This window comes from Nannospalax galili, unplaced genomic scaffold (genome assembly GCF_000622305.1).
Source record: "Nannospalax galili isolate Female #2095 unplaced genomic scaffold, S.galili_v1.0 scaffold264, whole genome shotgun sequence".
Lineage (NCBI taxonomy): Eukaryota > Metazoa > Chordata > Mammalia > Rodentia > Spalacidae > Nannospalax > Nannospalax galili.
The window spans coordinates 3131582-3147177 of record NW_008352391.1 but is presented as its reverse complement, the minus strand read 5'-3'; the positions used below and the strand labels follow the sequence as shown (position 1 = coordinate 3147177).

General features: G+C 37.6%; 1 protein-coding gene across 4 annotated transcripts in view; it reads right to left on the bottom strand.

The window, feature by feature from the left end:
• The window catches only part of Trpc4 (transient receptor potential cation channel subfamily C member 4), a 254180-nt gene that overhangs the window by 52790 nt on the left and 185794 nt on the right, over positions 1-15596 (bottom strand). For 2 of the 4 annotated variants that reach the window (XM_017802285.1, XM_008849366.2), the window contains exon 4: positions 8509-8845. In XM_017802285.1, the coding sequence (XP_017657774.1) occupies positions 8509-8845 (337 nt within the window). Of the gene's footprint in view, positions 1-8508; positions 8846-15596 lie in introns of those variants that run through there. The other 2 variants (XM_029554221.1, XM_029554222.1) reach the window with 2 other exon arrangements.

Below are 15596 nucleotides of genomic sequence, written 5' to 3'. Positions count from 1 at the left end.
TTGTATATATATATTTAATTTTTTTTTTTGGTCTTTTTTGAGATAGGGTCTCCCTGTAGCCCCAGCTGACCTGAAACTCAATATGGAGACCAGGTTGGCCTTGAATTCACAGAGACCCACCTGCCTCAGCAGCCCAACTGCTAGGATTAAAGGTGTGCACCATCATGCCCAGCCTAATTGTATAATATAAATAAGTAAATTAATTTTTTCACTGTGAAGATTACCATTTTCCATTTAAGATGAACTCCTGAATATTGTTAAAGAAAATATGAACAATGTAGTACATTTACATTTTATGTTGACCTGAATAGCCCTTACATACACACATTGTACATACACACAGCCCTACCTCAAAAGAAGATTAAAATACTAATAATGTCCTTGGAATCACGGGAACTTAACCTTTCATCTCAGTAACTGATTCACAGAAGCCCAAAAGGAAGTCTACACAAGTACAAGAACTTTCTCTCCCCTCCCTCGTTCCCATCCTCCCTTCTTCCTTCTTCTTCCTCTTTTTTCTTCCCTCCTCTTCTTCCTTTCTTTTTTCCTTCTATTATCCCTCTCTTGCTTGCTTCTCTCCCCGATGTTGCTTCCTACTCTCCCTCTCCCTCCATTTCTTTCTTCTCTGTCTTTCAAGAGATTGCTTGTTTAGGGCCTGGAGCACTGCTGCTCTTCAGAGACCTGGGTTTTGTTCCCAGCACCCACATGGTAGTAACAACCATCCTTGACTCCAGTTCCAGAGGATCCGATGCCCTGTTCTGGCCTCCATAGGCATTGCACGCACAGGTGCACTTGCATGCAGGCAAAACACTCATACACATAAAATAATTAAAAAGAGATAGCTTGTTTCAGTACTAGAGAGCCACATGCACTGTGTTCTAGAATGGAGAGAAGGGTGGGGGATAGGAAAACAGTGATGATGTGAGGGGGTAACAAGTTTAGTTTGTGGGATGTGAGATATTGAATATTAAGTCATATCAAATTTGTATCCTAGAGTGCATTACACCTTAAGGAACCTTGCACACCTTTTAATCACATTTTACTTGTAAGAGACAGAGGCAGAGGAGTATGGAGAGTCAGAGTACTGGGTACTTTCTACCTTCCTGTAAACCTGTGTCTCTTGATAACTTGCTCAGTGTTTCATAGAGATAAAGGCCTAACGTTGAAGGTACTGGAATTTGATGTACTTATTTCCCACTTGTTAGCTCCTTGATTTTGGACAAGAAATCTAGCTTCTCAAAGCCTGTTTCCTGTCTATGAAATGAAATATTACCATCGTTTAATATAGCCAAATGGAATAGAGATACTATGAAATTCACAGGCCAATGTGCATTTAAATCATTCAGGTTTTAGCCTGAGGGCCCTCTCCCCATCTTTCCCTTTCCCCCATTCATAGTACCTGTGTCCTTCTATCAACCTCTCTAGAGCTTCTCTAACTGGGAAAGGGAGGAGGGGAAGGTAGTACATAGGGAGAGGGAATGAGAGATAAATAACATTAAAGATGCTTGAAAAATCAACACACAATCATTTTTTATGAGCTTACTTAAAAACCCATGAGTATGTGTCTGTGTGTATACATAAAGTTTAAACGGAATATCACACCACAACAGGTGGTAATGCTCTCTGCAAGAGCCATAGACTATTCAATAAATCCCCAATGCCGGGCATAGGCAATGTTCCTTTGAATTGTTTTCTTGGGTAGGGGATGTCCAAGAGAGTCCGAAATTAATATAGGCTATAGCCATTGCCTTCGGTGCTCCAAGAAGTTGAAGGTAAGACCCTGTTGCTGAAGACACCAGACACTTTGGATACAGGATTTGGAACTGACCTAGAGGCCTTCTCCCTGAAGACTAGTTCTCATAATATTGAAAGGGGCTATGCAGGCTGCCAAAGGAGAAAAGCAATCCCGCCCATTGGTAAAGCCTACAAGCCACCGCAATGACCTGCCTGGCAAGATATCCCCAGTGATGCAATAGTGGCACTATTATCTTGGGAGTAACCAACAATTGTCTAATTGAACTGAAGGCCCATTCTGTAGGAAGTAATTCATGCCTGGCACTGTAAACGTAGCCAACTGTGGTTGGAGAGGTCATAGACTCTGGAGAAGAACCTACTTCTTCAATCTTCATAAACAAATATAATTTTATCATGAACAATTATCCTTACACACACAGATAAGTGCCCCTCATCAAAGAAGCTTCTTTTTGCAACAGAGACTACTACAGAGATCCACAACTGGTATATCTACAATGCAACCCTAAGCCCAAAGAATATCACACAAGAGAAGGCAGAAAGTTTATAAGAGCCAGATCAGGATGCCTGATGCTAGACAATGTCTTTTAGACATGACAGGGAAGATGCACCCATGAAATCCCAATAACATGGTTGCCTAAATAGGCCTGCATAGTGGCGACACCAGTTGACATGACAATGTGGATGGGGGAAATTTCACAGGGCCCTACTCCTAGATGAAAAGCTATAGGCAATCAATGATGCCTGAGAGAGGGAGAATCGGTCTTCTCCAGGGACTAGCCCTGTGACAGGCTATCCAATCCCAAGTTGTTATCCCTAAACACATAAGAGCAACACTAAATGAGTTCATTAGGCTATATATATTCAAAGACAAGATCATGGAATTCTGAGGAAGGGGGGGCGTGTGTGTGAAGAGTTGGAGTGGGGAGAGGGAGAAGTAGAAATGATATAAATACAGTATTCAGTATGGAATTCTCAAAAAAGATAAAAAAGAAAAATTAGCTTTAAAGAACTTCAACACATACACAGATAAACAGAAACAAGAAAATATGTACTGTATTGCAATAATCATCTGATTTTCTTGCATATTACAATATTCTTTTAAAAAAATAAATGGATATTCTGCAGCTGTGTTTGAGTCTGTGTAAGACTACAGTTAGTCTGAGTCTGGTGAGCTTATTTGAGCACTGTGTCAAGGGGAGGAATGGAGAAAAGCTATATGTTAATTTCTTATAGTTGTAATAACAACCTTTGGAGCTGACTGACAGGTTATGTAGTTCAGAGGTAGGGCTAAAATTGTGAAATTTTGAAAAAGTACTAGAAGCCATATGACCCTAGAGACTATTAGAAAAACATAAAATGAAAAATGGGTTGCTGGAGGTGTAGCTCAGTGGCAGACCACATTCTTAGTGTTCACAAGGCCCTGGGCTCACTCCCTAGCACCAAACATGAAAATGGGCACAAGAGGAAAAAAATATAGACATGATTGCTGCTTCCTGTGAATGTCAAGATGAGAGATAACCACCAGGCTTCATTCTGTATCATCCTCCTGGCAGACATTTTGAGAATTTCAGACTTGTTAATATCAACCTTTTAAGCTATAATATATGCAACAAATGATGGAAATGAAAAACCAGTGTTCCTAAAGAAAATTTGCTAAAGAAGTCTATGTAACAGGCAGGCTGGGTAATCTGGATAATCTTGAGTGTTTTTTACTTTATGCCTAGGAATTCAATAGGCTCTATTTTTAACAAGCTGCGATGCCTTCCTGTGTTCCATCATTCCCTCAGTTCACCCTGCTCATCATGCCCACAGTGCATAGATTTACATGCTGTTTATTTCAGGCTATTCTTAGGCATACACTCAATGCCAATCACTTCAGCAGCCATTTTGTTTCCTCTCAGGAGCAAAGTATTTGGACAACCTTGACCAAAGTGGTGTTTCTTTTATGAAACGTGTTATCAATTTCACCACTTTTTTTTGCTAAGTTGGTTGACTGTATAAATATATGTTTATGTATTTAGGTTGACTATGTGCAGAATAATATGCTATGGCACATTCAGTTGTCACCATTTAGTTATAAGGGGTCCTGAGGAAAAGCTCAAACTGGGTTTGGAGAGGTCTAAAAATCTAGTAGCCCAAGAAATTTCTTTCATATTTTATTTCATATCATCTCAAAAATCAAACATACTATTGGAGACAGAACTGCTGCAATGCTCTAGATGAATTGTCATAAGAATATTTATTATGACACAACAGGTTTAGTTTGCACGTGAGTGTAAAAGGAACATCTCATATAAATATTACCACCACCTCATATCCAACCCGGAATGAACACAGAGCCCATGTCACAGTGCGGCAGAACACGGGGAGGGGAGGGGGGCTACTTCTGATCTAGGTTGCTTCTGGTCCCTTGGCCAGTCTTTCTAGTGACTTCCTCTCTAAATTCTTGAAAGTGCAGCTCTGCCACGAAGCCCACAGGAATGCTTGGTCACACAGCATTTTATGTTTTTTTACTTAAGCGGGTGATTGGACAATCTGAGAAATATATTGCATCTGTCTATCTGGTATTACTTCTTTATTGAGAATGTTCTAAAAATTATCTTTAATTAATTTTCTATTGTTTTAAACCTTAAGTCAAGATGGCTACAAGTATAAATTTGAAACCTGTGTGTGGTATTTGGATATTTCATATACTGATGAAAAGTCATACTGATTACAAATATCTGCAAGAAAATATCATGGTACTATTAGATGGGAGAATAAAAACTTCTCTAACCTTCCATACAAAGAATTCTAAAGTAAAAGTAATTCAAAAAATGCTATGGTACTATGACACAGCATTGATGATCACTGCAGAGGGTGAAAAGCACTGTAGACTGCTTTCTAAAGATGTAGTACTCAGAAGATCCCAATTTCAGTAGTCAATGTAGTGTTGAGTTCCAATAAGAAAGATACTGGAAAGAACATAAAATGTTACTCTACCACTGTTTTCAGTGGAACATATCTGAATCTAAGAGGTTGAGTGCAGTGCTTACAGGGGAAACAGAAAAGGGTGTAAAATAACAGAAATCCCCACAAAGTCACACGTTTTGGGAAAAAGGAATTTTTGAAGAAAACCTTAACTAGAGAACTTTTACATCCAAATAATAAAAAAGTATGATATAAATATATAAAGCAAAAATACATTTGTAGGGGTAAACAAAATGAGATGTATAAATGTATCTGTATCACAGGTTTTGATTTGGTCTACAAACATGCAGGAAAAGTAAATTTAGTACAAAAAAGTATTATAACAGATAGTTCATAGCAGTGACATGAGTTGAAAATGCATACTAGCTCATGAAACCCTGAGGAAAACCCATAGAGTTCTAACTTTATAAGAATTAACATGATGGGACTAAGAAGTCTCACAGTTTCTGTAAGGCATTCTACTCTTGTTATAAACCAAGAACCTTACAATGGATGAACTAGGAAATATTCTGTTAATGGAATGAAGCTTATGATGTTTTACTTTAGCAGATATAAATTGGGTAAGAAAATTTAAATGATAATCATTGATACTGCCATCAAATCATGTCATGCCTTTTTGTCTATATTACATTTTTGATAAAAGGTTGAAACAGTCCTTCCATAATGTCTTTTGCTACTTCTGCCCATTTTTGAACAAAGCAAGTATCTCTCTCTTCCTAATGACAGCAGCTCAGTATATTCAGTGGGGCTTCTTATGTCATCCACTGTAAGTCTTTCACTTTATTGAAGACACTGAAAATCCCAAGAGAGATCTCAAACTACATTATGGAGCTATAATCATAAAACAGCTTGGCATTGGCACAAAAAAGACACAAAGATCAATGGAACACAATAGAAAATCCAAAACATGAGTGCATGCAATTTCAGCCACCTAATATTTGACAAAGTTGCCAAGAACACATAATGGAGGAAAGACAGCATCTTCAACAAATGCTGTAGGCAAAACTGGATCTCTACCTGCAGAAGAATGCAATTGGACCTTTATCATCCTGCACAAAAGTCAACTCCAAATGGATCAAAGGCCTCAATAAGAAACCAGAAACTTTGAAACTGATAGAAGAAAACATAGGTTGTAACTTACAAAACATAGGTATAGGAAAGGACTTTCTAAATTGGACATCAGTTGCTCAGGCATTAAGGTAAAAAAAATCAAACTAAATTAAACAACAATTAAACTAAAAAAACTTCTGTAGTACAAAAGAAACAATCAAGGAAGTGAGGAGGAAACCCATCAAGTGGTAGGAAATCTTCACCTGCTACACATTTGAAAGATAATAAATATCCAGAATATACAAAGCACTCAAAAGAACAAAGACATTTAAAAAAAATACCCAATAAAAAGATGGGTTAAGGACCTGGACAGTGTTCTCAAACTGAGAAATAAAAATGGCTAAGAAACATCTTAAAAAGTGCTCAACATCTTTAGTAATTAGAGAAATGCAAATCAAAAGCACCTTAAGACTTGCATATATTTTAACAGTCTCTTAGAGGTCCAATTTCCACAGCATCTTTATCCAAGATATTCTAAAGCACATAGGACCTGGTCTTTGCTGTAAGGCTCTCAAGATTAATTAAACAGTATAACTGCTTTGACAGATATACTTGATAAGTAAATACCACTTATACTCTGATGTTCAAGCAAGATAATCATTCAAATGCATTTTGTTAAATTCTAGGAAATATCCTTTAATTCTAAAGTTCCCAAATAAATTAACTCTGTGCAGTTAGAATATATTGAGAAAATAATGCTTCTTGCAGATACTTTAGTCTTTTGGAATTATAATACAATTAAGTCTATACATTAAACACCTAGCTGTGGTTAGGATGTGATTTCTTTCATCTACCTTTCAAGCAATATTCTACAAATTTTACATATAGAAGTCAGTCAATAACTATTTTAACCACAGAAGTTACTCAAAGTTTGAAGTTTCTATTTTTTATATCATTTACCATTTTCTGTCATTATGATCATGAATTTGTTTGTTGCCCATTACCTCCAGTAAGATTTAAGCTCTATAAGGCCAAGTGCATTTTCGCTTGCTATGTTATAGTCACACTCCTATGTATAGCTGCACTCCTATGGCTCAATGTAATGACTGAATAAAGAATAGAAATGTTACATATATTATTTTGTATTGCATTTGTAACATTTCCTAAATGAAATGTCCATTCCATTTGAGACATCAAGATTTTCAGATATTAGGGCTGAAGAGAGAACTCAGAAGTTAGTTTGGACTGCTCTTGCAGAGATCGGGGTTTGGTTCCCAGCACCCACACAGTGGCTAACAACCATCCATAGTTCAAGTCCCAGAGGATCCATTGCCCTCTTCTGGCCTCTGCAGGCATTGTATGCGTGGATGCATATGTGCATGCAAGCAAAACACACATATATACAAAATAAAAATAAAATAAAATTTAAAAAAGATTTTCAGGTGCAAATTATCCATAAATGAAATACAACCTCTTAAATACTTTGGTAAGAATTAATACAATTTTTTTTTCTGTATAAGATACTTAATTTAAAGAGAGAATAATCCTTTGCCTTAGCATTAACTTCACTATCATAACTAGTTTTAGAAACTTATAGATGATCTAGACTTTCCTTTTAATTTAGCTACGATCACAGTTTATTCACTTTAGATGAATTAGGACCTACTCAAAGGTTAATTAAAATGGTATTTTAAGAAATTGGTAACATATGAAACACCAAATCACTTGTCGCTGTGGGATTTTTCTTAGTGCTGTTACTTAAGAGTGCTCATAATCTTTAGGATTGAAAAGTAGATCTACGTCGTACTCAGACAGGCTGTGTTCTTTTTATCCTGGCTTCTCCTCACTTTATAGTCTCTTCAGCACTTTTGAAATTAACCCAAACAGATCTTCTGAGCTTGTGAATCATGAAATTTGTCATGTTTTCTAATGAGATGGATATGATACCACAGAGATTTAAAACTATGAGCTAAATTGAGAAAATGTGATTTCTCAGCAAACCACAGTAGGATACAGAAAAGGATAATTAAAATGCAAATTTTAGGCATGGCTCCAGTAACAAGAAGAAAGAAGGTTTTCACTAAAGAAGGTTTTCTACTCTATTTCTGGAAGATCTAAAATAATTTTCTATCTATGATAACACATGAAGAGCTGAAGCATGTTCACAGTTTAATTGACTATTTTTCTAATAATAAAAAATTTAAAGAAATAATTGGACTAAGTTTTTAAGGTAGTTACAGTTGTTAAATATATCTTTTATATATATATATATATTTACTAATTCTTCAGAGTGACACACAGTGATCGTTTGGAAGGCATATAAGGAAATTAGGGGCTAAGGCACTTGTTTACTCCTTGCAAAGACCCTGGATTCAGATGCAAGCACAGGTGGGGAGAAAAGAGATTTGATTGTTCATGGTTAATGCGACATGGTGAAAAGATTTAAAAGACAAGCAAGAAACAAACCCAGAGAGTCATTTACGGGACATGAAGTCATTAAAACCTGCCATTCTATAACTTAAGGTTACTTTTCACAGCTGCATTTGAGAGTTATTCCACACAGTTTGCAAAATACCTGTTTCATTTTGAGGATTAGGTCTTAGAGCTACCATGGTCTGAACCTATGTGTACTATTACCATAACCCAAACATTAATGGATATTGTTCTTCTGAGCAACAAAATTCCATGGCAGTAACACGTTTGTTATTATATTTTCTATAGTAACACATTTACCCAGGACCCACGGTAATATCATCCACTCGACGATGGTTGGTGGTGGACCTTGCCTGTTCAAGTCTGACCTGTCGATGTGCTGAGAGGCAAGCAGCAGCAGGAACAAAAATGTCAAATAGGAGGCTGTGTGGCAGATAAACTTGATAAATGGCTTTCTGATGAACAGTCCAAGTGGGCTTTTAGGAGCTATCAGATAGCACACAGAGAAGACCGGGAAAAGAAGTCCTATTATGAAACACGTCACCATCTTCACTGCCCAGTGTCTTCTCCTCCAGCCTGGGAACTCATCGTACCAGCGAGATGCAAGCAGTTGTTGACAGTTGGGTTGGGCAACAAACTAGGAGGAAAGGAGATCAAGAAATAAGTCCCTGTTAGGTACAATGACCTCAGTTCATTGATAAGAACTCAGAGTCACCTTTAAAGACATGACTTGCATTTCACTTGACTTTATAGTTAAATAATCAAACTCTTTTGAGTCTTTCTATGAGAAAGTCCATATAATAAACATTTATTTTACTCAAGGTACAGTGTTTAGTGTTCGGCAGGGCTTGACCAAAGTCAAAATGTGGTGCCTGCACTTGAAGATGTGAAAATAGGACCGAGGAATAAAAATATACATAGAGTATGCTGAGCGAGTGAAGCAACTTACAAAACACGGACAGATACGTTCATAAGAGTACTTATGTGAGATATGAAGTTAAAATGTTAATGTCACAATTCCCTGGTTTAGTTATTTATTATGACATTTCCTGGGGTTTTCCTTTTATTTCTTGAATTTTCTTTCAATTTAGTTCTTTTAAAATGTCTGTCATAAACACATACTAATTTTACTATCATGAAAGCAAATATGTATTCAATTGGGTTGAGTAGATAGGAAAAACAGGCACAAAATATTATGATCAACTCAATGTAAATCATCACAGCTGAATTTGGTAGAAATAATTCCTAAGCATAGCCAATTACTATATACAAAATGCTTCCAGGGAAACATTACCCCCCCAACATGCTTAAGCTGGAGCAGAGATTCACACCACTTACTCCTTTTTAAGGATGAAGGGCAGAAAGAGCATAGGAATTGTTGGTATTTATTCAAGGTCACTAAAAAAAAAAAAAAAAAAAAAAAAAAGATGGACTAGGCCATGTGTGCACACATTTAATCCTCAGCTTTCGGGAGGTAAAGGCAGGCAGAGGAACACACCTGTGAGTTCCAGGCCAATTTGATCTACACAGTGAGATGCTGTCTCAAAAATAAATAAATAAATAATGGATGTTTAAATATCTTGTCTAGGTTTCCTTATATACAACCTTTCTCACTTGGACCTCACCATTGAACAAATGGAGAGGAAGTCATTTCTTTTGGGTTCAATGGCCCAGGAATGCAATGCTTCTTTAAAAATTTTTTGTAGATTATTTATTTTTGTGTGTATAAGTGTTTAACCTACATGTATATAAGTGCACCCATACGTGCAATGTCTGAGAGGCCAGAAGAGGGTGTTGGATTCCCTGGAACTGGAGTTAGGGTAGCTGTTAGTTGCCATATGGGTGCTGGGAACTGAACCTAGGTCCTCTGCGAGAGCAGCCAGTGGTCTTAAACACAGAGACATCTCTCCAGCGCCCCCAGGAAGGCTTCTTGATAGACATATTTGAATAGTGGAAAAGAGAAGAAAGCAATCCAGGGTGAGATGTTGTGGGAAATCCATAACCTATGCTTCTGGGAAAGTGTGTGGTGGGTTTAAGGAGCAACAGTGGTCGTTCTGAGTGAAGCAGATTTAAGTCCCTCGTAAGGGACTCAGGGAAGTTCATAAAATATGTGTTCTCTACAACCACACTGGATGTTCTTACTCTTCCCCACATTTCTCATTGTACTTCTTTAGTTCTTAGCCTCCTTTAGACAAGGCTTAGCCCTAGCTGTTTCTTGATGTATGCAAGTAAACCATCCCTGAGTAGTCAGAAAGGATGCTTTCTCTGAGGACAGAGAGAGGTGGTACAATGGATTGAAACATCAATTCAGTATTTGAGGTGTTCCATCTTGTTGATTAGATAAATAAATAATGTTTTCTCTTCTGCATGCTTGCTCATCAGAGTACACCGTGGACAAAAACATGCAATAAATTGAATACTTCTGATAATGGGTTAAACAGATACAGATAAAATAATATATCCTTCAGGCTTGAGTCAAGAAGGTATTTATTCTTCATTACTATGTAAGTAATTTAAGTGAATTTAAGGATCTATATACAGCAAAGTTAAATTTTATATAAACAACTCTAGTCTTTTAAAAATATGTTGTTTATAGTTTTATTTTGTACATGAAAAATTTTTTTTTTATTATTTTAATGTACATGAGTACACCCATGTCATGCAATGCCACGGAGGTCAGAAGAGGGCTTCAGGATTCCCTTGGAACTGGAGTTAAGGACTATTCGTAATGCCATGTGGGTGCTGGAAATCGAACCCTGGTCCTCTGTAAGAGCAGCAGTCAGTGCTCTTAACCTCTGAGCCATCTCTCCAGGCCCAACAATTCTAGTCTTAATATTTACTTTAACTGTTTTTCTTTTCTGGTCAAAGCCAGGCTTTCAAAAGTCAAATCAAAGTTTTAACTGATACAGCTACAGAGTTTTCACAAAGCTTAACAGATTAACAAGATCTACTCATTTTTAAGAGTCATATTTATTTTTCCATATGACTCTTCCATTTCAGACTAACATTGATTTCATTTCATGAGGCAAAATATTATTAAAGTATTAGAATTTAGCATAAGTATAAACAGACTTAATAGAAGACACCCTAAACCATTGAAAATGTAAAATATAGCCATAAATTGCTATAATCTCATTCATTCTCACATTAACGTACCAATGGACCAATGAAATAATACGTTTCATATACTCATGAAAAGTACAAGAAAGGTATGGAGACTGGTCAACATGGTCTAAACAAAGCCTAATATTATCAAACTCTCCCTCCCCTGACCCTAATTTCATGAGATGGCAGGTAGGCATCCCAGCTTTATTTTAGTTTACAATTTTAGAGTTTTCAGGTGATCATCATTGTGTAAAAGCATCATGGAGCAAAACTGCTCACCTCACGGCTAGAGAGAAAATACAGAAAGAAAGGAGAGGTAGCATTCCATTATCCCCTTCTGGGACACCCCATTGATAACCTAAAATCTCTCACTGTTGTGGGATCACCTTCCAACAGAGCCAAGCTTGAGATTAAACCTTTATTTAACATATGGGCCTTTTGAGAACTTTCAAGGTTCAAGCTATAGTACACACACACACACACACACACACACACACACACACACACAGAGATAATGTTGAATTAAGGTTTAAAAAATTGTGCATGTATTTTGCCTGCGTGTATGTATATGTACCATATGTGTGCCTGGTGCCCACATAGGCCAGAAGAAAGCATCAGATTCCCTGGAACTGGAGTTGCAGGTGGTTGTGAACCACCACATGGGTGCTGAGAACTGAATCCATGTCCTCTCCGAGAACATTCAATGTTCTTAATCACAGAGTCATCTCCCAGGCTCTTAAATCACCTAGAGGAGGTAACTCATTTAGCCCTTGTGAAACACATGCCATTGCTATACCTAGGATAGCCTTGGTTTTCACTTATGTTTTTTTCTTAGAATTACTTTTCCACTTTTCAGGATGTACACAATTGTACAAGTTGGTGAAAAAACAGTATAAATATATTCATGCTAAATACAGACTCAGTAGGGTTTCTGTAGGGGTGAGGAACAGAGAGAGGGCTTCACAAGTAGGGCAGTGAGTGTGTGTAACACTCAACTTCCAAAATGTGAATATTACTTCAGTACACCTCTGTTCTAACCATAGGACTGAGATAGCCCTGAAAGAATAGCTATAAATGTACCTAGTTGTGGCATACATACCTTTAATGCCAGCACTCAGGAGGTGAAGGCAGTTGAGTCAAGGGTTCAAGGCTAACTTTGGCTACAGAAGTTCAAGGCCAGCCTGGGCTACATGAGACTTTGTGTGAGAAAAAAAAAAACCCTAAAAATAAAATAAAATAATGAGAGTCAGTGGACCCTCACTGGAGTATCCACTCTTCCCAGCCATCTGTATGGAATTTGACCCTAATCATACATGGCCTCTGGGATTTGAGGAAGGCTAAAGTGTACAATCTGGGGAAGGCTAGGAAGAGAAGGCATGACCCATTCTGGGTTAAGGCTTACCAGAGTACACACTCTCAGGTCATACATACACCTCAGCAACCCCTCAGTTATCTGGTAAGAAATCTCAATATATTCATTGGTTCCCCAGTAAAACTTTAATCAAACATTGGCTTGACACTAGACCCTGAAAAGGGGAAAAGTATTGCTTAGCATCCCAAGGAAAAGAAGCCTCACAACAGACAGAAAATTTATTTGTTAATGCTATTATGTCTCATAATTAAAAAAAAGAAAAAGAGAATGTAAAAGATGTTAAAATATATGGGAAATGGGGGTATTTTCCAAAATAGAAAAAATGAGAAAGCCTAAGTAAGTGATGAAGGTGTATGTAGGTTTTTTATGATATATAAAGCACAAAACAAAAATAATATTTACATAATCTTAAAATTTCTATGGTCATAGTTTAGTCAACTAGTTTAAGGAACAAAATATATATATAGTCAAGGTTTATCTGAGAATATTTGGTTTTTTACCCAAGCCTTATCTACATAGCACATGATAATTAAAAGTACCAGACTTGTGGAACTAACCTTATTGGATGTTTAACAGCCACAGTTTGAGGCCTATACTAATCTGGTCAGAGGGACTTAAAGGACAGTTTTTGCCCCTTTCCCTCCAAGGTCGACTAAGTTCCAGGAGACTATGGAACATCTCTCAAAATGCCCTGTAACTGTGGTGATTCTCCTGTCCTCTTGTTCAGGGAAGCCAAGGAGACCCCCATGAGATGGACTTGAACCAGTGTTTAGATTACAAAGAGGAGGGTCAACTCAGAAAAAACATCTCATTCATGTTTCCATGTGGAGCCAGACATGGTCGAGCAGGACCTTTGACTTATCTTCACATAGATGGAACTGGTAAAAGAAAGGAGCTAGGGGCTCCTCCCAAGCTCATGTGACCCCTGAGGAACAGATTCTCAAATGATCTTAAATGTAAACATAAACTGATTTGTTTGGGCCAACTGGATGGTCTTAAACACCCAAAAGGAAAGTATAACCAGAGTAAAGTCATCAATATATTTCTTTAAGAGTTCAAGGGATTTCACTTCCCAGACATTAGGCTTAAGTCTATATAAAAAGTTATTTAGACAATTATTTCTTATTGACTATTCTGTTCCTAATCAGAAAGTGCTCCTCAAATGTAAGACTTCAAATCTTGGTCTCCACTACTGCAGTGTCCACCTGTATCTAAGGGAAGCAACCAGCTATTGTTCTAAAATGATGGATAAATTTGTTTTCTCTCCCTGTCTAGAAGCCTTTGAGAGGGAACTGACACTGATTCTAACCACTTCAACAGCTGTCAAAATACCTGAAAGCAAACCCTGAATCTATCATTCTAGAGTCCAGCCTTGGGAGACAAAAGAAAAATGTAGAGGAACCTAATAGAGGGATGCTTTTGGAAGCCTTTGTCAAGAAATTCCAATGGACTCTCATACGAATATTTGAAAATTGCCCTGTTCTGACTTTTTTCTAGTTCACTGTCTAGAACTTGTAATGCTAATTGCTCTTGCCTTTACTTTTCTTCACATCTCCTATTCAGGATTTAAGGACTTTCTTTTCCCCTTAGAGACAAGAGTTATGGAATTTGGGAGTCTTTTAGATAGACCCACTGGAGGGGTGCTCCAATTGCTTTACCCTGAGTCTCTGTTCAGCATGGAAGAAGCCACAGTGATCTGTGTCCCTATTCCCTATTGGGAATTTGGATAACCTCTTCAGAGGATGGTGTGATAAGAATAGGAGGTAGGAATTGGCTAGGCAGTTAAGGTAAAAAGACCCCAAAGAAAAGCAGCCAGTTTCTTGGCTAAAAGTCAAAATGTCCTTGGGCCTTTTACCAACTAACTCCATTCTAAAGGCCAAAAATGTTGAAAGTATTTGGGAGCTTGTATCTAATCCTCAAAAAATTTTAGGGCTACCTCTTCAGAGGGGGGAATGTTAGAGTAGCCAAAAACCCCATAAAAATAAGTAAATTGCTGGGCATGGTGGTGCACGCCTTTAATCCCAGCACTGGGGAAGCAGAAGCAGGCGGATCTCTGTGAGTTCAAGGCCAGCCTGGTCTACATAGTGAGTTCCAAGACAGCTGGAGCTACAGGGAGACCCTGTATCAAAAAGACCAAAAAGACCCCAAGAAAGAAAGAAAGAAAGAAAGAAAGAAAGAAAGAAAGAAAGAAGAAAGGTACATGAAGTTATCAGAAAAAAGTGATGGGAAGATATGCGAGGAGTTAGAGGGGAGGGAGTGGGCATGGATTTGATCAAAACACATTAAATGCATGTATGAAATTCTCAACAAATTAATTTAAAAAATAAAATAAAATAATGATTTTAAAATATAAATATTCTTGCAAGTTTTTTTTTTTTGCATTTTCTTTAAATTACATGGGTCTATAGGTGTTCCCTAAACTATATCTCATTAATTAATAGACTTTCCAAGAAGAACGAATGAGGTGGTTAAAATCAGTTACCAAGGTAAGGATTAAAAGAGTCAGAATTGGGCTGGAGGTAAACCTCGGCTGTTAAAGACTCAGGCTAACAACCTAAAAGAATCAGAATTTTATATCACAGCACTATTTAAAGCTTTTAATTGTTAAAAGTAGACTGTCCCATCTTGTGTGATGTAACAAAATGGTGCTAGCACATGTGCAGTCAGACTGATTAAGGTCTTAGAACCTATTTGCCAAAACACTTGGCAACAGCCGAGGCCACTAGAAGAGCCAATCGCGAATGGCCACATTATCGGGAGATGCAGAAGGACCAATTAGAGGAGGCAAATAAACTATATAAGCCCCAGTCCTTTCTGTAATAAACGAGTCTGCAGCACCTTGCCTGGTGCCTGCTTCCACCCAACTCCTGGTGTCTGTGTGTTGACTCCGCACCGCTCCAGCTGGGACCCT